Source organism: Herpailurus yagouaroundi, unplaced genomic scaffold, assembly GCF_014898765.1.
Source record: "Herpailurus yagouaroundi ecotype Mexico unplaced genomic scaffold, PumYag 569, whole genome shotgun sequence".
Taxonomy (NCBI): Eukaryota; Metazoa; Chordata; class Mammalia; order Carnivora; family Felidae; genus Herpailurus; species Herpailurus yagouaroundi.
This window is the reverse complement of record NW_024412786.1, coordinates 5,090,521-5,112,860: the sequence shown is the minus strand read 5'-3', so window position 1 is coordinate 5,112,860 and position 22,340 is coordinate 5,090,521. Positions and strand designations below refer to the sequence as shown.

Genomic DNA, 22,340 nt, shown 5'->3' with positions numbered 1-22,340 from the left:
GAGAGAAGATGGAGGAGGAGGAGAGGTGAGGAGGTGGGAGAGAGCAGGGGAGGGGGAAGAGGGGGCAGAGAGGGGAAAAGAGGGAGGGAGAGGGGAGGGAGGAGGCCCCTTCCAGGGTCGGAGGCAGCAGAGCTCCCTGCGGGCAAGCACTACAAGCCCTGACCCAGAGCGTAGGGACACCGTGAGGACCCCCACGTAGGGGGCCCAGGACAGTGACGCCCCAGGTGCCACGATCCCTCTCCCTCCAAGAGCCCCACTGCCTTCCTCCCACGGCCCAAACCAGAAACCCCCCCGGGGCCACCGTGCGCCCTCCACTGCCCGCCCCAGGGGAGGCCCCAGGCCCTCCCAGCCTCGCCCGGAGACCTCCTCCGCACCCCGGCCAGGGCTCCAACGCTCCGCGCAGCTTCCAGAGCCAGGCCCTCTCAGCCTCCACCCCTGACCCCCTGCCCCCTGCTCTGCTCCCAGCTGCGTGCATGTGCCCCCTCCCCGGGGCCCTGCCCACATGCCCTCCCCGGCCCGGCTCCCCACCCCTGCCGCCAGAGGCCCTCCCTCCACACATTCGGCACCCGACACCATCCACTGCTCTCACACCCAGGTCCCCACGGCCCATGCCCCCCCGGGGGCGGAGATCCCCAGCCACTCCTGCTCAAGGAACGAATGAAGCAGCAGTGGGCCAGAGGCCCCAGCTCCCCTCTACTATCCCACCGAAAGACCCCAAACGCGCTTCAACAAGATCCTCTCTGCCCGGAACTCCCACCGGCTGGGTGGTAATGTGACGCGTCAGAAACCCAGCCCAGGTCTGTGTCCGCTTTCAAAGACTCCGTGCTCGTGACCCGCCACCCTTTCTGTCGGGAGCGCATCTGGCCAGCACCGAGCCCCGGAGACACAGCCCCACCGTCCCCCCACCCACCCACCGCCCCGAGCCCCAGGAGGGCCAGCGCACCTCCGGCAGGTGGTGGCTGAGGCAGAAGCGGCGGCCGCAGTGCAGGCAGAGCTGGCCCAGGGTCGCGACGCTGGCTGTGCACTTAGCGAGGCCGCAGGTGTTATCAGCCTTCACGGCGGCCGAGACCAGGGCATCGAAGTCCTCCTCACCGGGCAAGTCTATGGCCACGTGTCCTAGGGGAAGAAAAGCGTCACTCACACAGGGGAAGGACACAGAAGCAGGACGAGAACTCCCCCGCTGGACCCACCTTCACCCCCACGGAGCCGCTCTGCCCAGCTTCCTGCCTTCGGGCTCAGTGAACAGGCAATGACCCTGCGTCCAGCCCGGGGTGGCCCTTCCTCAGCGAGCTAGTAACCGTCACTGCCAGGAGGTGCGAGCACCGTGCGGACTCCCCGGAAGGGGTGGCAGCCCACGGAGAGCGCCTCTGAAAAGCACATCCTCTTTCGCTGAGCACACATTTAAAAACAAGAACGCGCCTCATGCCATCGACTGTACAAACGAAGCCCAACGGACGCTGCCGTACCCGGGACGGCCAGGTGAACCAGGGCGTAGTCACAGGCCCCAGCACCAGGGGGCCGGAAGCTTCCTGACCAGGTGCGCACAAGTCCCGGAAAGTTCCTGCGGAACGCTCACGAGTGGAAAAGAACACGAGGTCACACGCACCCGTAACTCTGTGGGACACACGCCCCCACCACAAACGCACGCGCAGACACAGGCATGCAGGGAACACGGGGGGGCACCAGCCGGGTGGCTCTCGTCAGTTATGTGGCTGCCGGGCACCGACAAGACGAGGCGGCGTGCCGTCTCCCCGGGCAGATTCTCTACAAGAGGCGCACCGCGGGGCCAGGTACACGGGCCAGGTCAGCCTCGGAGGGGACGGGGAGGGGCAGCTGGTACACCACAGGGCCTCCCAGTTCCCCCGCTGCAGCCACTGCCACCCTTCCGGGCAGGGCCGCCTGTGAAGGGGGACGTGCCCCTCCCCTGTCCCCCCAGACGGGCCGTGGTAGAAGGAGCAGCACCAGGGGAGCTCAGAGAAGGCCTGAGAAGGTGCTGGCTGCTCACCGGCAACCTCGGGAAAGGGACACGCCGCAGGGACCAGGCAGACGGTGTTGGGGCCCCAATCGGAAAAGGAGATCTCCTCAACAGAGCACTGACCGCTTCTCCCGCGGGCCTGAGCACCTGTCATTCCCCCAGCCCTCCAGGGGACAGGCAGCCCTTGATCACTCAGTGGCACCCTTCCCCGCGGGGGGCCCCCAGCCATGGCCCGAGGGGGCCGCTCAGACTGGCCTCTGCTTCTCAGCTGCTGGGACCTCGGCACAGCCTCTGGGGACCTGTCCTGCTGGGTCACGCTCTGACCTGAGCGGCAAGGCGAAATCGGGAGGCGGCTTGAAGAAACGCTTCAAAACTAAGTGGTGCTACCGTCCCCTACATGGGGCAAAGTCTCCCCGGGATGCTCTGTCCTCAACTGACCACACCACACACCTTCTCCCAGGTCCTCCTGTCATCTCGTCCCAGCATCTGCCCTGCACGGCACTCAGCACCTTCTCGGTGTGGTTTAAAGAGGCACCTGACATCTCCATCCTCTGCCACAACACCCATTCCTGGGCAGCAGGGCTGACCTCGCTCCCCAGCACACGGCCGGGCGCCTAGAGGCCGCTAAGTCCCCCAGAACGACATCGGCTGCACCCCCGCTCTGTGGTGCTTTCACAGACCAGGAATCACGCTTGTGATTCCCACACGGCTTTGCTCCCAGGAATTCAGTGAAAGAAGCAAACGCTCCGTGGCCCTGCTCAGAGGACAACGGCGGGAGTACGACTTTACCCAGAGTCTGCAGGAAATCCGCGTCATGCCCGTGGATGCCCCACCACTGCGCGGGACGGGGGCAGAGCAAACAGCCCCACGGGGCAGCGCAGGACGCAGGCGGCCCCTTTCCTGGGACGGGGACCCGGGACGGCGGATGTGCGAGCTGGGCTGTGAGTGAACGAGACTGCGGCCCGCACGGGGGTCCGTAACCGCCCGAGGGCTCCTGCTCGCCGTCCTCGTCCCCTCCCCCTGGCTCTTGCACCCCGATGGCTGCCTACCTGCCAGGCCCCACCTGAGGAGCCGGGGGGCAGAGGTCACTGTGGCCAATCGCCACCCTCGGGGAGCTCACACCTAACTGATTAAAAACAAGGCGCGGGACACGGAATCAGGGCCGTGGCACCAAGAGGACGTCCCAATTCTGGGGGAGGGGGTGGGGGATTTCAAACAGGGCAAACGCCCCCGTTAAGGGGACACCGAGCTTGTGTTCTCCTCAGGTAAACTCGCTTACCTTTTGCTTCTTTTTTCTTTTTCTTCTCCGGTAACTTGCGCGGCCCTGAGCGCGAGGCCTGCTGCCCCTGCTCGGCCTGTGGCTCCCGCCGGCTCTTCTCCCTCTGCAGCCTTTCCAGGTGCAGAGCCTTCAGATCCGGGGGGTCCCGGCCACTCTGCTCCCCGGGAGGGGGCTCCGCCTCCGTGGGGCCAGGGGCCGTGGGGCCGCCCGCTGGAGGCGGCGGGGCAGGCGGGGCCCTCTTGCTCACGGTTATGAACCTCTTCTTCCCTTCACCGGTGCTGTCGTGCCTCAGCCCGTGCTCCTCCGCTATCTGGTGGATCCACATCCTGTCGTGTGAGTTCAGGGACGCGGGAAACTCCAGCCGCGTGTTCTCACTCGCCACAAACTCCGCTATCTCAGCCCTGAAGCGGTCCGCGCGGTCTCTGCCGTCCGCGGCCTCCGGGCAGAGGCCGCCTCCGTTGAGGCTGGGCTGAGAACTGACCTCAGGGCCCAAGGGCTTCCCGCCAGGCGTCTTCCGCTGCAGCCCGGCGGCGGCGGCCGGGGCCTCCCGAACCCCCTCCCGCATCCAGCTTCCAGGAGGCTTCCCGGCAGCCGCGGCAGGGCCCCGGGGCCTCGCACCAGCTTGGCCGTGGCCCTGGGAACTCTCGTGGGAGTAGTTTTCAGGGACGATGTCATCGAGATACTCAAAGGCCGTGCGCACCTCGCCGTGCTCCGTGAAGTGATCCACCAGGGTCTTCAGAAAGGCGTGGTTGTTAACGGTGCGCGAATCGCACACGACCGCCACGTGGCGCCGAGCGCGGGTGACGGCCACGTTGATCCGCCGGTCCTCGGCGAGGAAACCCACTTCGCCTGCGAACGAGGCAGGAGTGAGTGGCCGAGCAGACCCAAGACTGAGGAACAGGAAATCAACGCTTCTGCCCACCGCGGGGATCAGCCGACACCCCCTCCGGCGACCGCCGGGACATCATGCCTGCACAGACTCCCCGCTGCCCGACCCCGGCTTCCCAAGTCTGGCTCCACGGCACCCGGTCGGGGTGTGGGACCCCCAAACCGTCGGTCACTTCCAAGTACGGGCTCCTCCCTCCGCCCAGCCCAGGAGGTGGCTGCAGCCGAGACCCGGGAAAGCGAGGGGGGTGCTCCAGTAGCGTCTCCCCCGTCCCCAACCCCCATCTATCCCACCTCTCTTGTCTGCCTTCAACCTTCCACTGAAAGCACCTTACGAAGCCCAGACAAGCCCTTTCAGGGTCCCACACGCCCTCCACATGGAGGACCCACAAGCCCCAGTGGCGGAAACACCAGGCCCTGAGGCCAACTGCACCTTGAGGCCAAAAGCCAGGCTCTGTGCCTCAGCCCCGCCGCCCGCCCCCGGGGCAGGATGCCAGGTGGTCCAAGCACACCCCCCCCCGCACGCGGCGCACCCCCCCCCAGTTTCCCCCCCCCCCCCCCCCCCCCCACAACACCCAGCTCACAGGCAGCCCCTCGGGATCCTCCCGGCCCCGGTGGCTCCGGTCAGGGCCTCACTGCACCCCACCCCTGCCCACTCTCTCGCCCGCCTCTCGCCCGATGCTGAGCTCACGGAGGCCACACTCGCACCGCCCTGCACAGCCCGGAGCAGAAATCTGGTACGCACCCCCTGGATGACCCTCCTCTGTGCGGCCCCAGAGGAGTCTGCTGAGCCCCACGTACCTTTCCTATTGGATCTGACGAAGGACAGGACCACAGCCTCCTTCTCTCGGCCTTGGAAGCCATCTACCGACTTAATTTCAAGCTCGGGGTGCCTGTGAGCGAGGCTCTGCCTGAGCAGGTCCACCTGGAACACCAAGCAAGGCCGCGTCCCCATCGCAGCTCAGGCCAGGGCGGCCCCAACACTCCGCCCTTGGACTCCGCCGAGGGCCTCAGCCTGCAGAACCAAAACCACTGCACGGAAGCCCTGCAGAGCCCCGGAGCCGCTGTCCGACAGGTGTCCGTGAACGCACAAGGCAGCACGTGAACAGGTCGGACGTGACCCACGCCCCAGCGCTGACATCACACCAGCTCTCTGGCTCACGACAGCCACCTGCCTCAGACGCCCCTTGGTGTGGTGTCCACACGCCGGGAAGGGGTGGCAGCCCGCCCACGGACCCCACAACACCCTGCCGTGGCCGTATCTTTCCCACCAAAGAAGACGGGCTTTGCTGACAAGCCCACAGGCGCCGAGAGAGAAGACGTGAGCAGAAGAGAAAGGAGTGAGCACGGGTCGTTCTGCCGGCCCACCCCCACCCCTCCTCCAGGCGGCACCCCGATCTTCCTGTCCGCCCACGCTCGTCCCAGGAAGCACAGCCAGTGCCCCCGCCCAGAGGTGGGCAAGGACCCCGCACCAGCCACGGCAACCAGCTCAGGGATGGGGACCCGAGCCCGACGCGGAAGATCCAAAGCTGAGACCCTGTGGGAGATGCCGTGGAGGGTCAGGCGGTCCCCGGGGCCGCCCCGTAAGGACAGCGCCCCCGGACAGGGCTACCGGGAAGCTGGCCAGAAAACAAAGCCAACAAAGGTTGACATCAGGACGGGGCAGACACGTTAGAGCAAGTAAAACGGGCAGACGGACAGAGGCTCTTGCTGAGGTCACGTGAGCCCCGGATCCGGTCGTGAGGTGGTCGATTCCACCTGGAGTTTGCAGTCAGAAGAGACCATGAATCACCCCTTTCCTGTCAGCCGCAGCCCGCGGATACCGGCAGAGGGGGCCCTCTCGCACCTGGAGGTTGTACGGTGTGATGACGGCAATGTCGCTCGCTCGGACGCCAGCCTCCACCAAGGCCTGGACGTGCAGGCTGACGAGACGCACCTCTCCTGGGGAGCAAGCAGGCCGCGGGTCCAGGTCACGCCCTCATTGGTGCCGGTTTCTTCAGGACTCCACCCGCCCCGGCCAGCGGACACAGCGTCATCCTGGGGCACTGCCGGGTCGCAGGCCGGCCGGCTGGAGCCAGCAAGGACGCGGGCCCCGCGGTGTTGGGTGCAAGCCGGCGGGCTGGGACCTCGGGGGAGCAGGGACCACCCCGTTCACCCTCCCGGGCCAGCTCCTTCGCCGAAGCAGCGCCACCCGCTGAGAAGGACACTGCGCGCTCCCGTCCGGCTGGAACCCCGCAGCTCACCGGGGGACCCCCCCCTCCTCCCCACTAAGGTCCACAATCACAGGCCCTCTGCTGTCCACACAGAGGAGCTCAGGGTCCGTCCAAACCCAAAGGCTGGCCCTGCCCAAGCAGGCTCACCAGGGTTCCCCTTAGACTGGTCGTCGTCCTCTTCGAGTTCAAAGAGCCCGCAGCCGGCTGTGTCCACGAGGAGCAGGGGGATGCCCGTCTCCTCCGTGGCGGCCACCCCGGGGAGGTCCCTGCACCGCGGGCAAACACTGAACACGTGAGGCCAGGGCAACGAAGCAGAGCCGGGGCCTTCCCGACAGGGCTGATGCTTCCCTTCGCCCCGTCTGGTGCGGGCCCTTCCCTCTGGAGGTCGAGGAGCCCCGGGAGCACCGGAGACCGAGTGCCCCGATGGAGCTCCCCAGGGCCAGGCCCCTCCCCCCTCCCGGAAAGTGGCCTCGGGGGTGACTCTGAAGTCTTTACAGCGCGTGGTTCGGGGGACACAGGGGACTCCGGGGCATGAGGACCCAGCAGGACGGGCCGGGGAGGGCACGACGGGTCACTCACCGCAGGAGGTGGCCCGCCACGGAAGGGTGGGCCGTGAGCCGCCCGTGGTACAGGGCCTCGGAGGCCCACTGCATGATGGCCTGGTGCATGCGGTACTGCACCGTCAGCGTCCGCACCACGCTCGCGCCCTGCTCCGCCACCAGGCGCTCCATCAGGCTGAGCGCCAGGCCCGCCGCCGCAGCCCTGCCCCAAGAGAGGAACCGGGAAGGGGCGCCTGGGTTCCCCCTGTCCCGCCTGACACCGCCCCTCAAACCCCGGGACCCGGCTCCACCCAAGTTCCCGCCTAAAGCTAAGGGTGTGCTCGGCTGAACACCGGCCCCCAGAGAAGCCTGGGTCCCGAGCCTGGGACCTGCGAATGTGTGATCCTCCGTGCGCGAAGCTAAGGTGGGCCCGAGGCCGCCACGGGCTCCTCCTCAGAGGGTCCGGGCAGAGAAGACGGGACCGGAGGCCGGGAGTCGCTGCCTGCCGGCGGCTCCGCAGGGGCCCCGAGGGAAGGGGGCGGCCCCTCTGCCGGCTGGAAGAGGCCGACAAGTGAATCCTCCCCCGCAGCTTCCAGAAGGAACCCGTCCCTGCCAATGCTTGGATCTGAACCACCGAGGAAGCCTTCGGACTTTTGATTTCCAGAACCGCGGAACGACGAACCCACGCAAACCTACCTCGTCCGCGTCTGTGAAAATCTAGCGCAGCGGCAACGGCGAGCTGTTACGGGTAAACTTTTCAACAGCCGATACCCTCGGCCGCAAGTAATCCGTTGCTAAGCACAGCCACAGCTGACGTGCACTGGGGGCTTCCTGTGTCCCGGGTGCCGCTCTGCACCCCTGATACTTGTCAACCTAACGCCCACAAAACCTGAGGCGGGGGTCACCGCTGCGCTTGCCCCTTCCCTAGGAGGAGAGTGCGACCCAGAGAGGTTAAGGGAGCAGCTCAAGGCCGCCCAGCCAGCGATCTCCGGAGCCGCCATCTTAACCACAGCTCTCGCCGCGTGGGTGACACTAAAACCAGGGGACGCTTACTCATTCTAGCTCGGGGGCCCTTACCCGGTAGCTCGTAAGATCTTGCGCTTAACCTTTTGTAATAAAGGCGTCCACCAAAAACAATGCCAGAGAAACGAGTGAAGTGGTTACCGGTCCCAACGGCAAACACGGAAGCACCCAGCACGTGTCCCCTTGACACTCTGCCCCCTACACACAAAAGGGTCCCTGCTCCCAAGGGCACGGCTCCAGACGTTCTCCACACAAAGCTCTGTGGAGGACAACGCTGTCTTTCAAGGACCCCCAGGGACCCCGGAACAGACCGCTCCTGTCCTGCAGTCTGCACGCTGACTCCCACCGCGGGGGCCGTTCCCAGGCCACGACCAACTTCCCAAACGCAGTCCCCGGTTGCCAGCCACACCGCGTGGATGGGACGCACTCTCTCTCTGAGGGATCCTGACCTGATGCCCCCCCACCCCGGCTCCGGGGGCCGCACCCCCCTCCAGCAAGGCTCCACCCGACAGATGTGCGGGCACATCCCCCACATCTCCGAGGGCTGCTGGACCTCAGAACAAGTAGGGAGCGTCCCGCGGTCAAGCGTGGCCCGTCCACACTCACCCCGAAGGAGAGGCCGGGCTCAGGCAGCAGGGGGACAAGAAGAAAGCCCCCTGCGTGAAGGGAGAGCCCTGGCGCCGGGCTCTGGGAGTCTCCTGTCCCCCGCCTCGGGGGTGGCTGGAGCGGCCACGGTCCCGGGCGCACTTAGAGATGCACTTGAGTCAGAGATACCCACGCGCTGGCTGTGGTCCTGGCTGCACACGACTTCCATTCTAGGTGGACCAGCCAGGGAACGGACAGAGAGATACGCACCACCGCCAGAGAGCAGTGAGCGCTCAGGAACGCGCAGCTGTAACAAGGGACCCACAGGGGGCGGGGACCCGCTGAGGCAGGGTGGTCACGAGAGCCCACGAAGTGGGCTCATCTGAGAAAGTACTGAGTGGAGGGAGGGCATGGCCACCCAGGGTCCGGGAAGGAGCCGTCCAGACTGGGACAGCAAAGGCAGAGGCCGGTGTGGCCGAAGCGGTGCGGGAGGGGTGGCAAGACCAGTGCAGCTCGGCAATGGCAGGGCCCGCTGTGTCTCTGCAGAGTCCCCCCTGTGGCCCAGGTCAAAGGACGCGCCTACAGGTCAGGACTGGAAGAACCCGTGCCAGGCCATGCGCCAACGAACCCGGAGGCCAGCCGGCCTGCCCACAGGGGCGCCTCCCTCGGCTCAGGAAGGCTCGCCTGGCGGGAACGGGCACATCAACCTGCCGGCCTCGCCAGAGAAGCTCCGTGCCCCCAGCACGACCGGCCACGGCGCCGGGTGCTGACGCTACAGACAGGCGTGTGGTGGCCACGACCCCCGACCTCAGGAGCACACGGTGGGATCACCTGACCTCTAAACAAGTACGCGCAATAAAACGGGTGCTAGGGCTTGGGGCGCCTGGGTGGCTCAGTGGGTTAAGCGCCCAACTTCGGCTCAGGTCATCATCTCCCAGCTCATGAGTTCGAGCCCCACGTCAGGCTCTGTGCTGACGGCTCAGAGCCTGGAGCCGGCTTTGGATTCTTAGGTCTCCCTCTCTCTCTGCCCCTCCCCTGCTCACTCACGCGCGCATTCCCTTTCTCAAAAATAAACACTAAAGAAAAAAAGAAACGGGCGCGAGGGGCTGTCATCAGGAACGTGCAGGAGGGCACGTCAGGGCCGCTGCGCCCAAGGAGAGACGGAAGGGGTGGCGGGTGAGGGCCGAGGAGCGCCGTGGGCAGGGGTCTTACTTGGGGGACACGATGGTGGGCGGCAGCTGTTTGTGATCTCCGGCCAGGATGCACTTCCCGGCCTTCAGCAGGGGGATCCAGCAGCTGGCTTCGAGGGCCTGGGCGCACTCGTCGATGACCACCACGTCGAAGTGGCCGTCGGGCAGCAGCTTCAGAGGGCCGTCGGGAGAAGCGCCTGGTGGAAATCGGAACCGTGAGCCTTCACAGAAGGTGCCAGAGGCCGCACCCACGCCGGACGAGGCCGCGACGGGCCGGGGGTTTCAGAACCCAGCCTGGCATGAAGACTGTGTAACAAGGACTGGGCGTCTTAGAATAAAAACGGGGAAGGTCACGAGAAACCTCCCGTTCCAGCCCAGCTGCGTCTGAGTGTGAGCAGCGGGCCCCTGGCCAAGGGCCACTCCCACAGTCCAATCACCAGAATCGATCTCCCCCTTGGGTCTGGGCCCAGGTCCCCTGAAGGGCGTCTCTTTTCTAAATATTATTCCTGTATCATCTTCTGAATTTCGAGCTTAATTAACTCCCCTCTCTGCTGCTCTCCCAGACGTACCGAACAATTAACCGAACGTCCATCCAGGGGGAAGCCTCCGTGTGTGTGACGGCACGAAAGCACAGCCCCGGCTCCTCCTCGGAAGAGCAGTGCCGTGGCAAGAGCTCACGTGTGAGGATGACCCGGGCCTCGCGCCAACCCCCACAGACAGCAGTGAGCCCGGGCAGGGCCCCCAACCCTGAACCTCTCTCATCTACAAGCGTGGGCACCACCTGTATCGCACAGGACGGCTCCCGAGACCAGACGCTAAACCAACTAAACCCTGTGTTAGTTAGGGTTCTCCACAGAAACACAGAAGCAGAAGCAGGCTCCAGGCTCTGAGCTGTCAGCCCAGAGCCTGACATGGGGCTTGAACCCACGAACCGTTAAGATCACGACCTGAGCTGAAGTCAGGCGCTCAACCCACCACGAAACACAACCTATAGGATGTTATACGTATACCTCAATATAACGTAGCGATTTTTTGTAAGGAATTTGCTCCTGCAGTTATGGAGACCGACAAGTGCTTGGGGCTCGAATTCACTGACTGCGAGATCATGACCTGAGCCGAAGTCGGACGCTTAACCGACTGACTGAGCCACCCAGGCGCCCCTGGAGGCACTTGACTCTACGGTACTTGCTGGAAGGCTGGTTCGGGCCTGCACAGCCCGGACGCCCCCCGCTAATCACTGTCCTGACAAAGTGTCAAATTACCGACACCAGGAAGGAAACAAGTGAGGTCGCCCGAGATGCTACACTGTCAAAGAAGGGGAAAGAGTGAACACTAGACCTACAAATGCAATCACGTAGACTCAGCGAACAGATTCCTTAGAAGACGCCAGCTGGCTCCGCGAAAGGGAACGTGAGCGCCCCCATACCGATTCGAGAAACCTCCTTACGGGAAGACCGCAGGCCCGAAGGCTTCCCTGGGAACCCTACCCGACACCGACGGATGGTTCTATGCAAACCCGCCCCCCGCAGCCCGTGGAAGGGACCGCGCCTCCGTCGAGGGGGGCCCCCGCGAGCGGGGCGCGCGGCCCCCTCACCTGTATTCGTCGCCAGCACCACAGCTGCCGACCCGAGGCTCTCCAGCATGGCGGCCTCCTCCCTCTCCTTCAGCTCCTTCCGTAACAGCTTGATTTCGTTCCAGAAACTACTCTTCTCTCTCTTATCCTGGGTCTGCCTGTTCTTCAACTACAAAGGAAAGCCAAGAAAACGTAAGTATTTGGACGTGACTTTGCACCTGCTTAGCTCTTTCTCGCTCCCAAAGCGCTTCTGTTTACAACCAGCGGGTCCACCGCGTGAAGTTCCCCGAGGGGCACTAAGATGTCAAAAACCTTTCTCGATGGAGCAAACAGACACACGCAGGTGACCGAGCACCTGACGCCCTCTGTGGCCTTACAGCTGCTGTCACCTGCACCGGCAGAGGCAGAGGGACAAAGGCCAGGTCCTCGAAGCAGACGGCGTCTTGAACTGTAAGCTCACACAAAACCAGAAATTGGGCCCTGCCCCGACCCTGCCCGGAATTGCCGCACGCGCCCGCGCAACAAAGAGCGCCTGCCAGCCCAGGATTTGGGTTTTCGCTGCTTACAGAGGAGAGGCTGCACGCCAGTTTCCACTCCACATCCGCCAAGGGAGTAACAGGTCTTCCCGGGCCCATAAAATGCTTAGCTAAGCCCCAACTTCCTGCAATACTAAAAAAGACATCCTTCCTTATCTGTGGTTTCTGCTTTGGAGCACAGGGTTTCCAGGGCTGGCGGAGGGTTTTTACTGCGCCTCCCTTACGGAGAAGAAGATCCCGAAAGCACTGATTAAACAGGAACAAGAAGTGAAATCATCTGCATTTGCCACGGAGGAAATACCATCGCTGCACATTCCCACGCCACCTGTACCCTTGAATGACATATTTTCAACTCGTCCCCACCTCTGCTGGGCCCACGCTGGCATCCCGTGCGCCACCCCACTATCCCGCAGGCCCGCGGGAAGGCTGACTCACAGCCCTGTGGGGCGCGGACACGGAGGAGGCCACGCCAACGTGAGGCCAGCTGACAGTGAGCAAACCGAGCAGAACATTAAGTCACAGGACCACAGAGTTCCAGAGCCCCAACTGCAAGAAGAAACACGTCTCCGCCTGACGCACTGCCTGCTGCCTCTCTTCCACCAGGAGGGTATAAAATGGACCAGAGACCGGGAGGATGAATATTTTTTGAATTTTTATTCTCAGGCCGCTGGGTATTTTCTTGCGACGTGACCCAGCCGGCAAGATCAGATGCAGAGGCGCTTAGAGAGAGGTCCTCTTGAAGACGACCCCTCACCTACTCACGAAATTACCTTGACAAGTCGAGTCCCTACGAGATGCCGAGTACAAGTCTCTACCAAAAACAGGCAGCCCTTCCTTTCTTAGTAACACTTGGGGGAAAAAAAATTTTTTTTTCAACGTTTTTTATTTATTTTTGGGACAGAGAGAGACAGAGCATGAACGGGGGAGGGGCAGAGAGAGAGGGAGACACAGAATCGGAAACAGGCTCCAGGCTCCGAGCCATCAGCCCAGAGCCCGACGCGGGGCTCGAACTCCCGGACCGCGAGATCGTGACCTGGCTGAAGTCGGATGCTTAACCGACTGCGCCACCCAGGCGCCCCGATGGGGGAAAATTTTTTAATGGGCCATCCTGATATCTGAAATTTTTTTCAATGTTCATTTTTGAAAGAGAGAGGTGGGGTGGGGGGAGTGCACGAGCTGGGGAAGGACAAAGAGAGAGGGAGACACAAAATTTGAGGCAAGTACCAGGCTCCGAGCCGTCAGCACAGAGCCCAATGCGGGGCTTGAACCCATGAAGCCATGAGATCATGACCTGAGCCGAAGTCGGACGCTTAACTGACTGAGCCGCCCAGGCGCCCCCTAATGTTTGAAATTCTTAGAGGCGCTGACGGAGACCGAAAAAAAGCGAGAGAAACACAGACGGAAATGTCTCCCGGGAGAGACCTCAGATGAGAAGCCACACAGAGGGACGTACGAAGGCCTGATCGATGTCCTTTCTGATGTCTGCGACGATCTGGGCGCTGTCGCTGCGCGCCAACACGGCGTCGAGGGAGTGCTGCTGGATGCACTCCAGCAGCCGGGCGGGGTGCCCGAGGCGCAGGACCTTCTGCTGACACCGCGCCAGCTGCTCTGCCAGGTTATCCACGGCGACGTTAGAGGGGGCACAGCACAGCACCTGGGGAAGCAAGGCTCGCGTTCAGTGACTTAACCACCCAAGTTCACGCTAAAACGCACCGGAAGGCTTGAAGGCCAAGAGAGGAGGACCGGAACGTGTACAAGAGGTCGTGTCGACGCATAAACACGCAGACGCAAGCATGAGTGGACACGCCCCACAGGACACGTGCTACGGGGGCGTCTGGTGGTTCAGTCAGGGGCGCGTCTAACCCTCAATTTTTGGCTCAGGTAATGACCTCACAGTTCGGGAGTTCGAGCCCTGAGTCAGGCTCTGTGATGACAGCACAGGGCCTACTTGGGATTCTCTCCTTCTTCCTCTCTGCCCCCCCCCGCCCACACACGTGCGCACACTCTCGCACGCAAAATAAGCATTTAAAAAAATATATATACATATATTTTTTTTTCAACGTTTATTTATTTATTTGGGACAGAGAGAGACAGAGCATGAACGGGGGAAGGGCAGAGAGAGAGGGAGACACAGAATCGGAAACAGGCTCCAGGCTCTGAGCCGTCAGCCCAGAGCCCGACACGGGGCTCGAACTCACGGACCGCGAGATTATGACCTGGCTGAAGTCGGACGCTTAACCGACTGCGCCACCCAGGCACCCCATATATATATATATATATATTTTTTTTTTTTAAAAGAACACATTACCACAGACTGACACAGTATCTGGAACTTTGGTCTTAAGAACTATTGAGGGGCACCTGGGTGGCTCAGTCGGTTAAGCATCCGATTTCGGCTCAGGTCACGATCTCACGGTTCGTTGAGTTCAAACCCCAGGACAGGCTGTGTGCTGACAGCTCAGAGCCTAGAGCCTACTTTGGATTCTGCCTCTTTCTCTCTCAAATATAAAATAAAATATTAAAAAAAAAAAAAGTTTTTTTAAATAATGACTACTGGTGACCCAAACACCAAAAATGTTAAATAATTGGCAACTGGGGGAAAAAAAGGACTCAAAGATTAAAGTGTGCTCTGAAATTATCAGGTTTGGAGCATCCGGCTTCCTACCAATGAAATCACTTTATCAACTCACAAAGTGGTATGAGGGAAAAATCTTTCTGATGGGCTCAATCTTGTGTCTAGAACTCTTCTGTAGTGCCTTCCATCAGCAAAGAAAAACCTGAAGTTCCACTATGAAACACAGGTGGCGGGGGCTCCTGGGGGACTCAGGAGGTCGAGCGTCCGACCCTTAATTTCAGCTCAGGTCATGATCTTACGGTTCGTGAGTTCCAGCCCCGCATCGGGCTCTGCACTGGCAGTGAGAAGCCTTCCTGGGGTTCTCTCCCTCTGCCCCTCCCCTTCACGGGCACGCACACACTCTCTCTCTCTCTCTATCTCAAAATAAATTAAACTTTAAAAACAAAAGGCAGCACGTGGCAGCTGGCAGAGGAGGTGGAGAGGAGAGCCCCCCGCACACACACACAAGCCTCGGCGGCAGGCGCCCCCCCCAACCCCATCGCCTTCACCCCCACCGAGGGCCCGAGCGTGAGCACGAGTGTGTCCTGTTTCACCGTTTATGGAAACGGAAGGCATCCGATCAAACCACCAGACCTGTTTCCCACCAGCGAATGGTCATTCATCCAGTTTTCAAGTACCACTCACCTGGCAGAAGCCACCAGACAGCCCCGTGACCAAGTGACAGACCTCCCTACGCTCTTGACGGCAGCTCTGCCTTGCGGAGAAGCATGAGGTACGGAGCAAAGGCTCTGGGGAGCGTGTCTGCCGAGTTCCAATCCTGGCCCTGCCACGCACTGTGACCGGGGCACAGGACCTCAGTGCCTGCTTTCCTCTGGGACCCGGGGGTGCCAACGGTCCCCAGCACCCAGGGTTGCCCCGACCTGAGCGAACACGCAGAGAGCGGTCAGGAGAACTGCGTCGTAAAAAGTCAAACGTTGACCATTATCACTCTAATTCTCATCACCATCTGACGTTTCTAAACGAGAAAGACTTTCTAAAGTCTTCCACGGGCTCAGAACCCACGAGGACTCACGTGGATGCACACGAGGACAAAAGACCCCATCGGGACCACTGAAAACGTGCGTGAATAACAGCATACAATCACCCTGTTCCACATCTCGGGAAATCAGTCATCTGGGCACCACACACGGGCAGCGCGCCCATTAACGGCAACACGTCTGTCTCCCTCGACCAACCGCAGGGCTCCTGAGGGCACGGACAGGCCTGCGCACAGCGCGGGCACAGCAAGCGCACCGAGCGGAACCCTGCGGACCGATGCTCCCGAGCGTGTGCCCTTCCCAGGCACCCTGCAGCTGTCAGAGATCAGCCAGGGCCCAGCCCCACGCCCAATCAGTCCACGCTCGGAAACGTTCCTGACCAACCCCACAGCGCAGGCGAGGACACTGCTGAGCACCCGCGAGCCGGGCACGTGGAACCCCTTCGCCCTGTCGGGGCTCTGGCGCCCACGCCCACCTTTAAGCCCCGTCTCACAGCCTGAAGGATGATCTCGACCACAGTGGTGGTCTTCCCAGTGCCAGGAGGCCCGTGGATGATGGCAAGTTCCTTCTGGGACAGCGCAAAGGAGACGGCTTCCTTCTGGGAGGCGTCCAGGGAGGTGTTACAGAACGGCGGCGGCTCTGCAGGAGGGGCAACACGGTCAGGCTGGGCCCCCGCACCCCCCGGCGCTTCCTCCTTGCGGACGGCGCGGGCGGAAGGAAGCACACACCAGCCTCCTGGGTCTCCCCGGGCATCAGCCCGTCAACACAGAACCCACCTGCTTTGTCTCCAAAAGCTTCCTCCCAGAACAGGAAGCGGCAGGCTGTGGACCACGGGCCCCAACCAGCCTGCTGCCCGCTTTCGGCCGTCCGGTCTCACCGGAACCCAGCCACGCCCGTTCACTTACACGCGGCCTCCGGCCACCGCCAAGCATTTCCCTCGTGTGCCGTGTGCTCCGAGAGTGGGCCCTGGGCGTCCAGCTCTGCCCCCAGCATCCGCCGCAGGGCACCCGACCCCTGAGTGAGCACAGCTCCTGGGCACGGCGCCCTGGTTGAGGCAGGCCAGACTGAAACCAGCTTGGCAAGCAGCAGCGATCACCTGACCCGAAGTCCCAGCGCGCCCCACCTCTTGGAACCGCATCCCCTTTCCTCAGACACCTGCCATAACCACCACGTAGCGTGCTCCTTAAAACACGGCAAATAAACTTCTAATTCAGTTTCCCGTGCACAGCAGCCTCTCGATAAATAGGTGACAGAATAAAACGTTGAGACGTGAGTGCTTTCAGAATGTGGAGAAGTACCATATGGCAGCCACATCTTTAAAGGATACTGGCACGGCATCACGAGGGCGTGAATGAGCCCCGCCACCCCAGGCAGCAGGGACAGACCGAGCGTTGCCGAGTCAGGAGATGGACGAGTGTGACGTCGCGGGCGGTGCTTGGGGAGGCAACAAGCCCCCTCAAAACTGAGGCTCTTCAAGACCACTGAGGGGTATGAGGAAGTGCAGGCGAGGAAGGGGAGCACGCGCGTGTACGTGTGTCTGTACGTAGAAAAGGCCAGAACACGTGCAGCTTGAAAGATGCCGAAAAAGTAACAAAATGCACTTTGAACAGAGACTTTTCAAACAAACAAAAAATACTACTGGGCAAACGCTATACCCAGCCATCACGTATTTTCAGATCACTGAGCTAGAACATCCTCACGTTTCAAAACGATGTATTTAGGAACACTCGAAAGAACGTTGGAAAGTCGATGGAATGAGCTGCTTCTTGGCACCAAGTACTGGAGAGTCCGGTTCACATGAGTCAAAGAAATTTAAAAAAAGACACAGACAGTCCCTCCAACTGTACATCCTCAACCTCTTGCTGAAACACCCCAGCTCACTCTGCTCTCAGTATTTCCGGAGTGATCTCGTCGACCAGGGAAGAAAAGGCTCTTACGTGTTTCACTGGCAGGACTGGGGGGTGATCCACCGAAGACGACCTCTATGAGGGAGCTCGCGGGGCCAGAATGATACTTCTTTAGGGTGATGAGAGCTCTGCCCAGGGAGAAAAACGAGAATTAGAGGAGCTGGGTGACAACCAGCCATTGATTCCGTGCCCGAGCCCCTGTCCCAGCACAGCCACCTGCAGCCACCACCCCCTGGGAGGGGCACCGAACGACTCCAGACTCAACTCGACTGCACTCCTTTCTACCACAGGACAGGTGGCCAGGGTGAGTGAGCCGCGTTAAAGGAAAAAGAACCTGTGATTCCCAGGCTCACTCGCCCTTACTTTTTCAGCCGCTTATAAGTGACGTCGTTGGCGAGTTTTAACAGTCTGTAGGCACGCTCTCGGTCTAAGCTCAGCTGGGAATCATGGGACTCATCAAAGGCTACTGTGACCGATCTCTGCATGATCCGGGTCAGGATCCCCGTGGCCAGCTGACCGCCTTCGTCATACAGACCCACTATATCTCCTGCAGGAACAGAGACTCCAGTTATACAAACACTGAGCCAAGTTAAACTGTGGATTATTTTCTATGATAAATTCCAGCATTATTTCAAATACCCTGTTAACTCTCTTTAGAAATGAAATCAATAGCAATAAAAAAGTTTAACTGACAACTAAATTACGTACAAAAGTTGACTTGAGATCAATGAACTATTTAAAACAGACACACCACGGGGCGCCTGGGTGGCTCAGTCGGTTGGGCATCCAACTTCAGCTCAGGCCATGATCTCACAGTCTGTGGGTTCAAGCCCCACGTCGGGCTCTGTGCTGACAGCTCAGAGCCTGGAGCCTGTTTCAGACTCTGTGTCTCCCTCTCTCTCTGACCCTCCCCTGTTCATGCTCTGTCTCTCTCTGTCTCAAAAATGAATAAATGTTAAAAAAAAATTTTTTTGTTTTTAAATAAATAAAACAGACACGCCAGGGACAACACCTGGGTGGCTCAGTGAGTCAAGTGTCCAACTTCAGCCCAGGTCGTGATCTCATAGTTCGTGAGTTCGAGCCCCGCATCAGGCTCTCTGCTATAAGCACCAGGCTCACTTCGGATCCTATGTCCCCCTCTCTCTCAATCTCTCTCTCTCAAAAATAAATATTTAAAAAAAATTTTTAACAAAAAAATTAAGACAAACGTGCCAGTCAATAAAACCTTTTGAAGTGCCTACTCTGTGCTGGCACTGGTCTAGGTGCTGGTCGAATTAGAAATAAGACACACGTGTCAGCACTGGAGGTTTCAAGGACTTATGCAGCCCAGGAGGGGATGGAGAGGGACGGGGGTGTCATTTTATTTATTTTTAATTTTTTTATTTTCAAAGAGAGAAAGAGAGAGGTGGTGTGCACAAGTGAGAGAGGGGCAGAGAGTGAGGGAGAGAGAGAATCTCAAGCAGGCTCCGCAACATCAGCACAGAGCCCGACGCGGGGCTCAAACTCATGAACCGTGAGATCATGACCTGAGCCGCAATCAAGAGTTGTATGCATAACCGACTGAGCCACTCAGGCGCCCCAGCGTGTCATTTTAGAAACAGGGTATGGCAAGGGCCCCTGAGTGGCCACAGGTAAGCAGGATGGGCCCTGAACGAAGCGGGGGCCACGAGCACATCTAGAGGAGAACATTGCAGGCAGAACGGGAGCATCAACGGGGGGACAGAGGTCATCTGCTGCCCACTCAAGTACGGATTTCCCCACTTCCCACAGTAACTGTCGGGTGACTCGCCCATCCGCCGGGTGACTCTGAGGGGCTTCCCTGATGCCAGGGACGGAGCACACCACCTACACCTCAGCCAATCACTGCTGCCACGTCCCTGGCCACAGTGACTGCTCAGAGATGAGCACGGGACCAAATGTGAGCCCCCTGAACACGGTGAGACTATTGCTCGGCACCTGGCAAAAAGGCCCTCCCTCTCTCCAGCTGGACCAGAAACCTGAGGGCACACGGGGGCTATAACTGCTATCACGTGTCGCCTGAGAAGGAAGCCACCCCAGGACAGGGCAAAGCCAAGAAACGGAGAGAAGTCTGAGCGACCTCCCGTGGGCCCTGAAGCCAACCTTCTAGCATCACAACCAACGCAGTCTTTCTTGCCCAAGCCAGCGTGGCCTGGGTTTTCATCACCTGGAAGGGGAGACATTCCGACCAAAACAGACTCCACTCTGAGATAAAGCCAGAGCCACCCACACGCTTACATCCCATTCATTCCGTGTCTGAAAGTGTGTGCCCCAGGTCAACCAGGCACCAGACGCACTGACCCTGCGCTGTTTTTCTTCAAGCAATGAGTTTCACCCGCACCTTAAACCTTTTCTCTGTGTTCTCCCCAACTTTATAAAGACAGACAGCAGGTGGCAACAATCCCCCAGGGGCAGAGTCCAGTTCTGTCTGGGCGCGCCACGGGGCTGAGCACAGAGGACCCCGTCCCTACTGTGACCTCCCCACTAGTGCCCTGAATAGGATCCGTCTCAGAATTTACATTTCTAGGGACGCCTGGGTGGCTCAGTCAGTTAAGCGTCTGACTTCGACTCAGGTCAAGATCTCGTAGTTGACAAGTTCGAGCCCCGCGTCGGGCTCGCTGCTGACAGCTCGGAGCCTGGAGCTGCTTCAGATTCTGGGTCTCCCTCTCTCTCTGCCGCTCCCCCGCTCACGCTCTGCCTCTCTCTCTCAAAAATAAATAATAAAATATTAAAAAATAATAATAATAATAAGGTTACTCTTCAGATAGCCTAGACATCTGTGTACTCAATCTCCAAACCGGGTGTGCACGGTATGCCTGCGGCAATCGCGACCCACGTCTCAAGTGTTCGATGACCATGTGTGGCCAGTGGCTACCGTCTGGACGGTGCTGACCTAGATTGCCAAAAAGCCACGTGACTGGCGAATGTCTAAGGGGTCTTCACTGCAATGCTTTATTCCCCAATCAGTCATGCGTAACCCAGCCTTTACAGAGCGAAAGTCACAGTCGGGAGGCGAGCAGTAAACAACATATGCCTACGTCACAGACGCACGGACCGGAAGTAAAGCTGTTGCTGGGAAGGGCCGTGGCAGACGCACATCTCCTGGGCTCGAAGGTGACCAGCAGCCGCCCGTACAGCCCGGTCCGCTGGCTGAACACCTGCAGCTTCAGCAAACAGACCCCTCGGCTCTGGAGCTCTTTCAGAGAGATGTTTTCCTGCCAGGACCTGGAAGATACCCAACACTGAGAGTTCAATACTTTCACTCCACCAGCTTGTATTTCCACCCATACAGGAGGAAGGAAAAAGGGAGAGGGACACAAAGATCCGTGCACAGGCACCAAGTAAGACCCCAAGTAAGCCCCTGAGATCGGGCTCCCCCACATCCTCCTGCCGGTAGAGCTACGCGCTGGCCCTGCTCTGCTCTGACTGCACATCCTGGTTCCCACCTGTCACTAAGTCCATCGTAGCACCCCCCCCCCCACCCCCCGCCATCTGCACCCTCGAGAATCCGCCTCCGCCTCCATCCTCCCCACCATAACCCTGGTTCAACCCACACCAACTACATCGTCTGGACTAGACAGAGCCTCCTAACTGCCTCACCTCTGGGGCTTGCCCTGTCCAGTCCCAAGCAGCGGCACCCAAGCAATCCACCCAAAACACGAATCTATTCACCCGCCTCCCCTCCCCCCACCCGTGAAAACGAAGAGAAAAAACCTCACTGAAATGCAGCGGGGAGGCCAGAAGGGGGAGCTGCACCTACAGATGTCAGTGACCGGAACTGTCAGTGACAGACCCCCCACAGCAAAGGGGCCAGACCATCCCACAACAGGAATGATGCACCCTGCAACTCCTACAAGAAATCCACTACCCCTGGACGCAGCCAGCGAGAAGCGGCCGTCTTCCCGAACTCTTGCCCCTTCCGTAACGGACTTCAGTTCGAAACTACCCCTCCCAACTCCTTCCTCCACAAAATAAAGGTGCTCCCCTTCCCTGGTTGCACTAGCCTAGAGCTTAGGTCACAGATTCCATGTCCAGAACTGCAATCCTCTGCTGTTACGAATAAACCCATTTTGCTAGGAGAGGAACTTGCTGTTTTATTTCTAAGGTGAATACCCCACCCTCTTACCTGTGCGGAGAGCCGGCCTCTGCACACGGAATATAACACAAGCTCACCCGCAAGACCCTTCTCAACCTGACCGATGCCTACCCTTCTGTGGGTGCTCACTGTGCCCGGCACGGAGCTGGGCACCTGACAGCAGGCCACCTTGTGCTCACAGCAAACCCATGACGTGGGAATAATCCCACTTTACAGGCGAGGTGGCTCTAAGGCTCAGAGACGTAACCTGCAAAGTCACACAGCCACACACAAAGCAAAGCCCATCGATGTCTGCAGTGCAGACCTTGGAACCAGACTCCTAGCCTCCGATCCTGACTCCACCTGTGTTAACCTGAGCAAGTGAGTGAACCGCTCTGTCACAGCCTCCTCGTGCACCAAATGAGAAGAACACTGAGGTTTGAAGGAACGAGGGTCTGGAAAGAGCATTTACAGTGAGCGCTCCATAAGCCCTGGCTGTTACTTCTTCAACTAAACGAATATTCGCGTTGAGAAGCAAGCCGGGCTCTCTATGGCACGCACCCTCAGGTGCAGGGCTGCCCTCCCATCTCATCCGGGAAGGCTCCTCAAGGCTCCTCTCCTTCCTCTTCTATCCAGGAAACCTTCACTCCTGTTTCTCTGCTCAGGCACCACCTGTCCCCAAAGCCAGCCTTAGCCTCGCCCTCCCCAGGGGGAGCTGGTCGCCATCCGAGCTTGCACAGCCCTTTCCGCACACACAGCGTGAGTGTGCCCAACTGGAAGTAACAGTCCAGGCAAGCCCACCTCCTGCCCAGGCCCAGGCCCACTCCCTGCCCAAAGCCAGGCCCACCTCCCCCACCCCCCCCCCACTCCCCACCCAGGCCCAGGCCCACCCCCTGCCCAACGCCAGGCCCACCTCCCCCACTCCCCCCC

At 60.2% G+C, this 22,340-nt stretch overlaps 1 protein-coding gene across 2 annotated transcripts in view; it reads right to left on the bottom strand.

Moving 5' to 3' along the window:
* IGHMBP2 (immunoglobulin mu DNA binding protein 2) overlaps positions 1 to 20,733 on the bottom strand; it is a 27,482-nt gene extending 6,749 nt beyond the window's left edge. Inside the window, exons 1-13 of one of the 2 annotated variants that reach the window (XM_040466014.1) lie at positions 20,391 to 20,733; positions 17,681 to 17,864; positions 17,348 to 17,445; positions 15,886 to 16,049; positions 13,252 to 13,452; positions 11,284 to 11,431; positions 9,712 to 9,886; positions 6,932 to 7,114; positions 6,500 to 6,618; positions 5,986 to 6,080; positions 4,941 to 5,064; positions 3,255 to 4,103; positions 944 to 1,116 (exon numbers count right to left, since the gene is read on the bottom strand). In XM_040466014.1, coding sequence (XP_040321948.1) covers positions 944 to 1,116; positions 3,255 to 4,103; positions 4,941 to 5,064; positions 5,986 to 6,080; positions 6,500 to 6,618; positions 6,932 to 7,114; positions 9,712 to 9,886; positions 11,284 to 11,431; positions 13,252 to 13,452; positions 15,886 to 16,049; positions 17,348 to 17,445; positions 17,681 to 17,864; positions 20,391 to 20,718 — 2,841 coding nt within the window. In that variant the 5' untranslated portion in view covers positions 20,719 to 20,733. Of the gene's footprint in view, positions 1 to 943; positions 1,117 to 3,254; positions 4,104 to 4,940; positions 5,065 to 5,985; positions 6,081 to 6,499; positions 6,619 to 6,931; positions 7,115 to 9,711; positions 9,887 to 11,283; positions 11,432 to 13,251; positions 13,453 to 15,885; positions 16,050 to 17,347; positions 17,446 to 17,680; positions 17,865 to 20,373 lie in introns of both variants that reach the window. The other variant, XM_040466015.1, reaches the window with a different exon arrangement.
* Between the last annotated feature and the right edge of the window lie 1,607 nt (positions 20,734 to 22,340).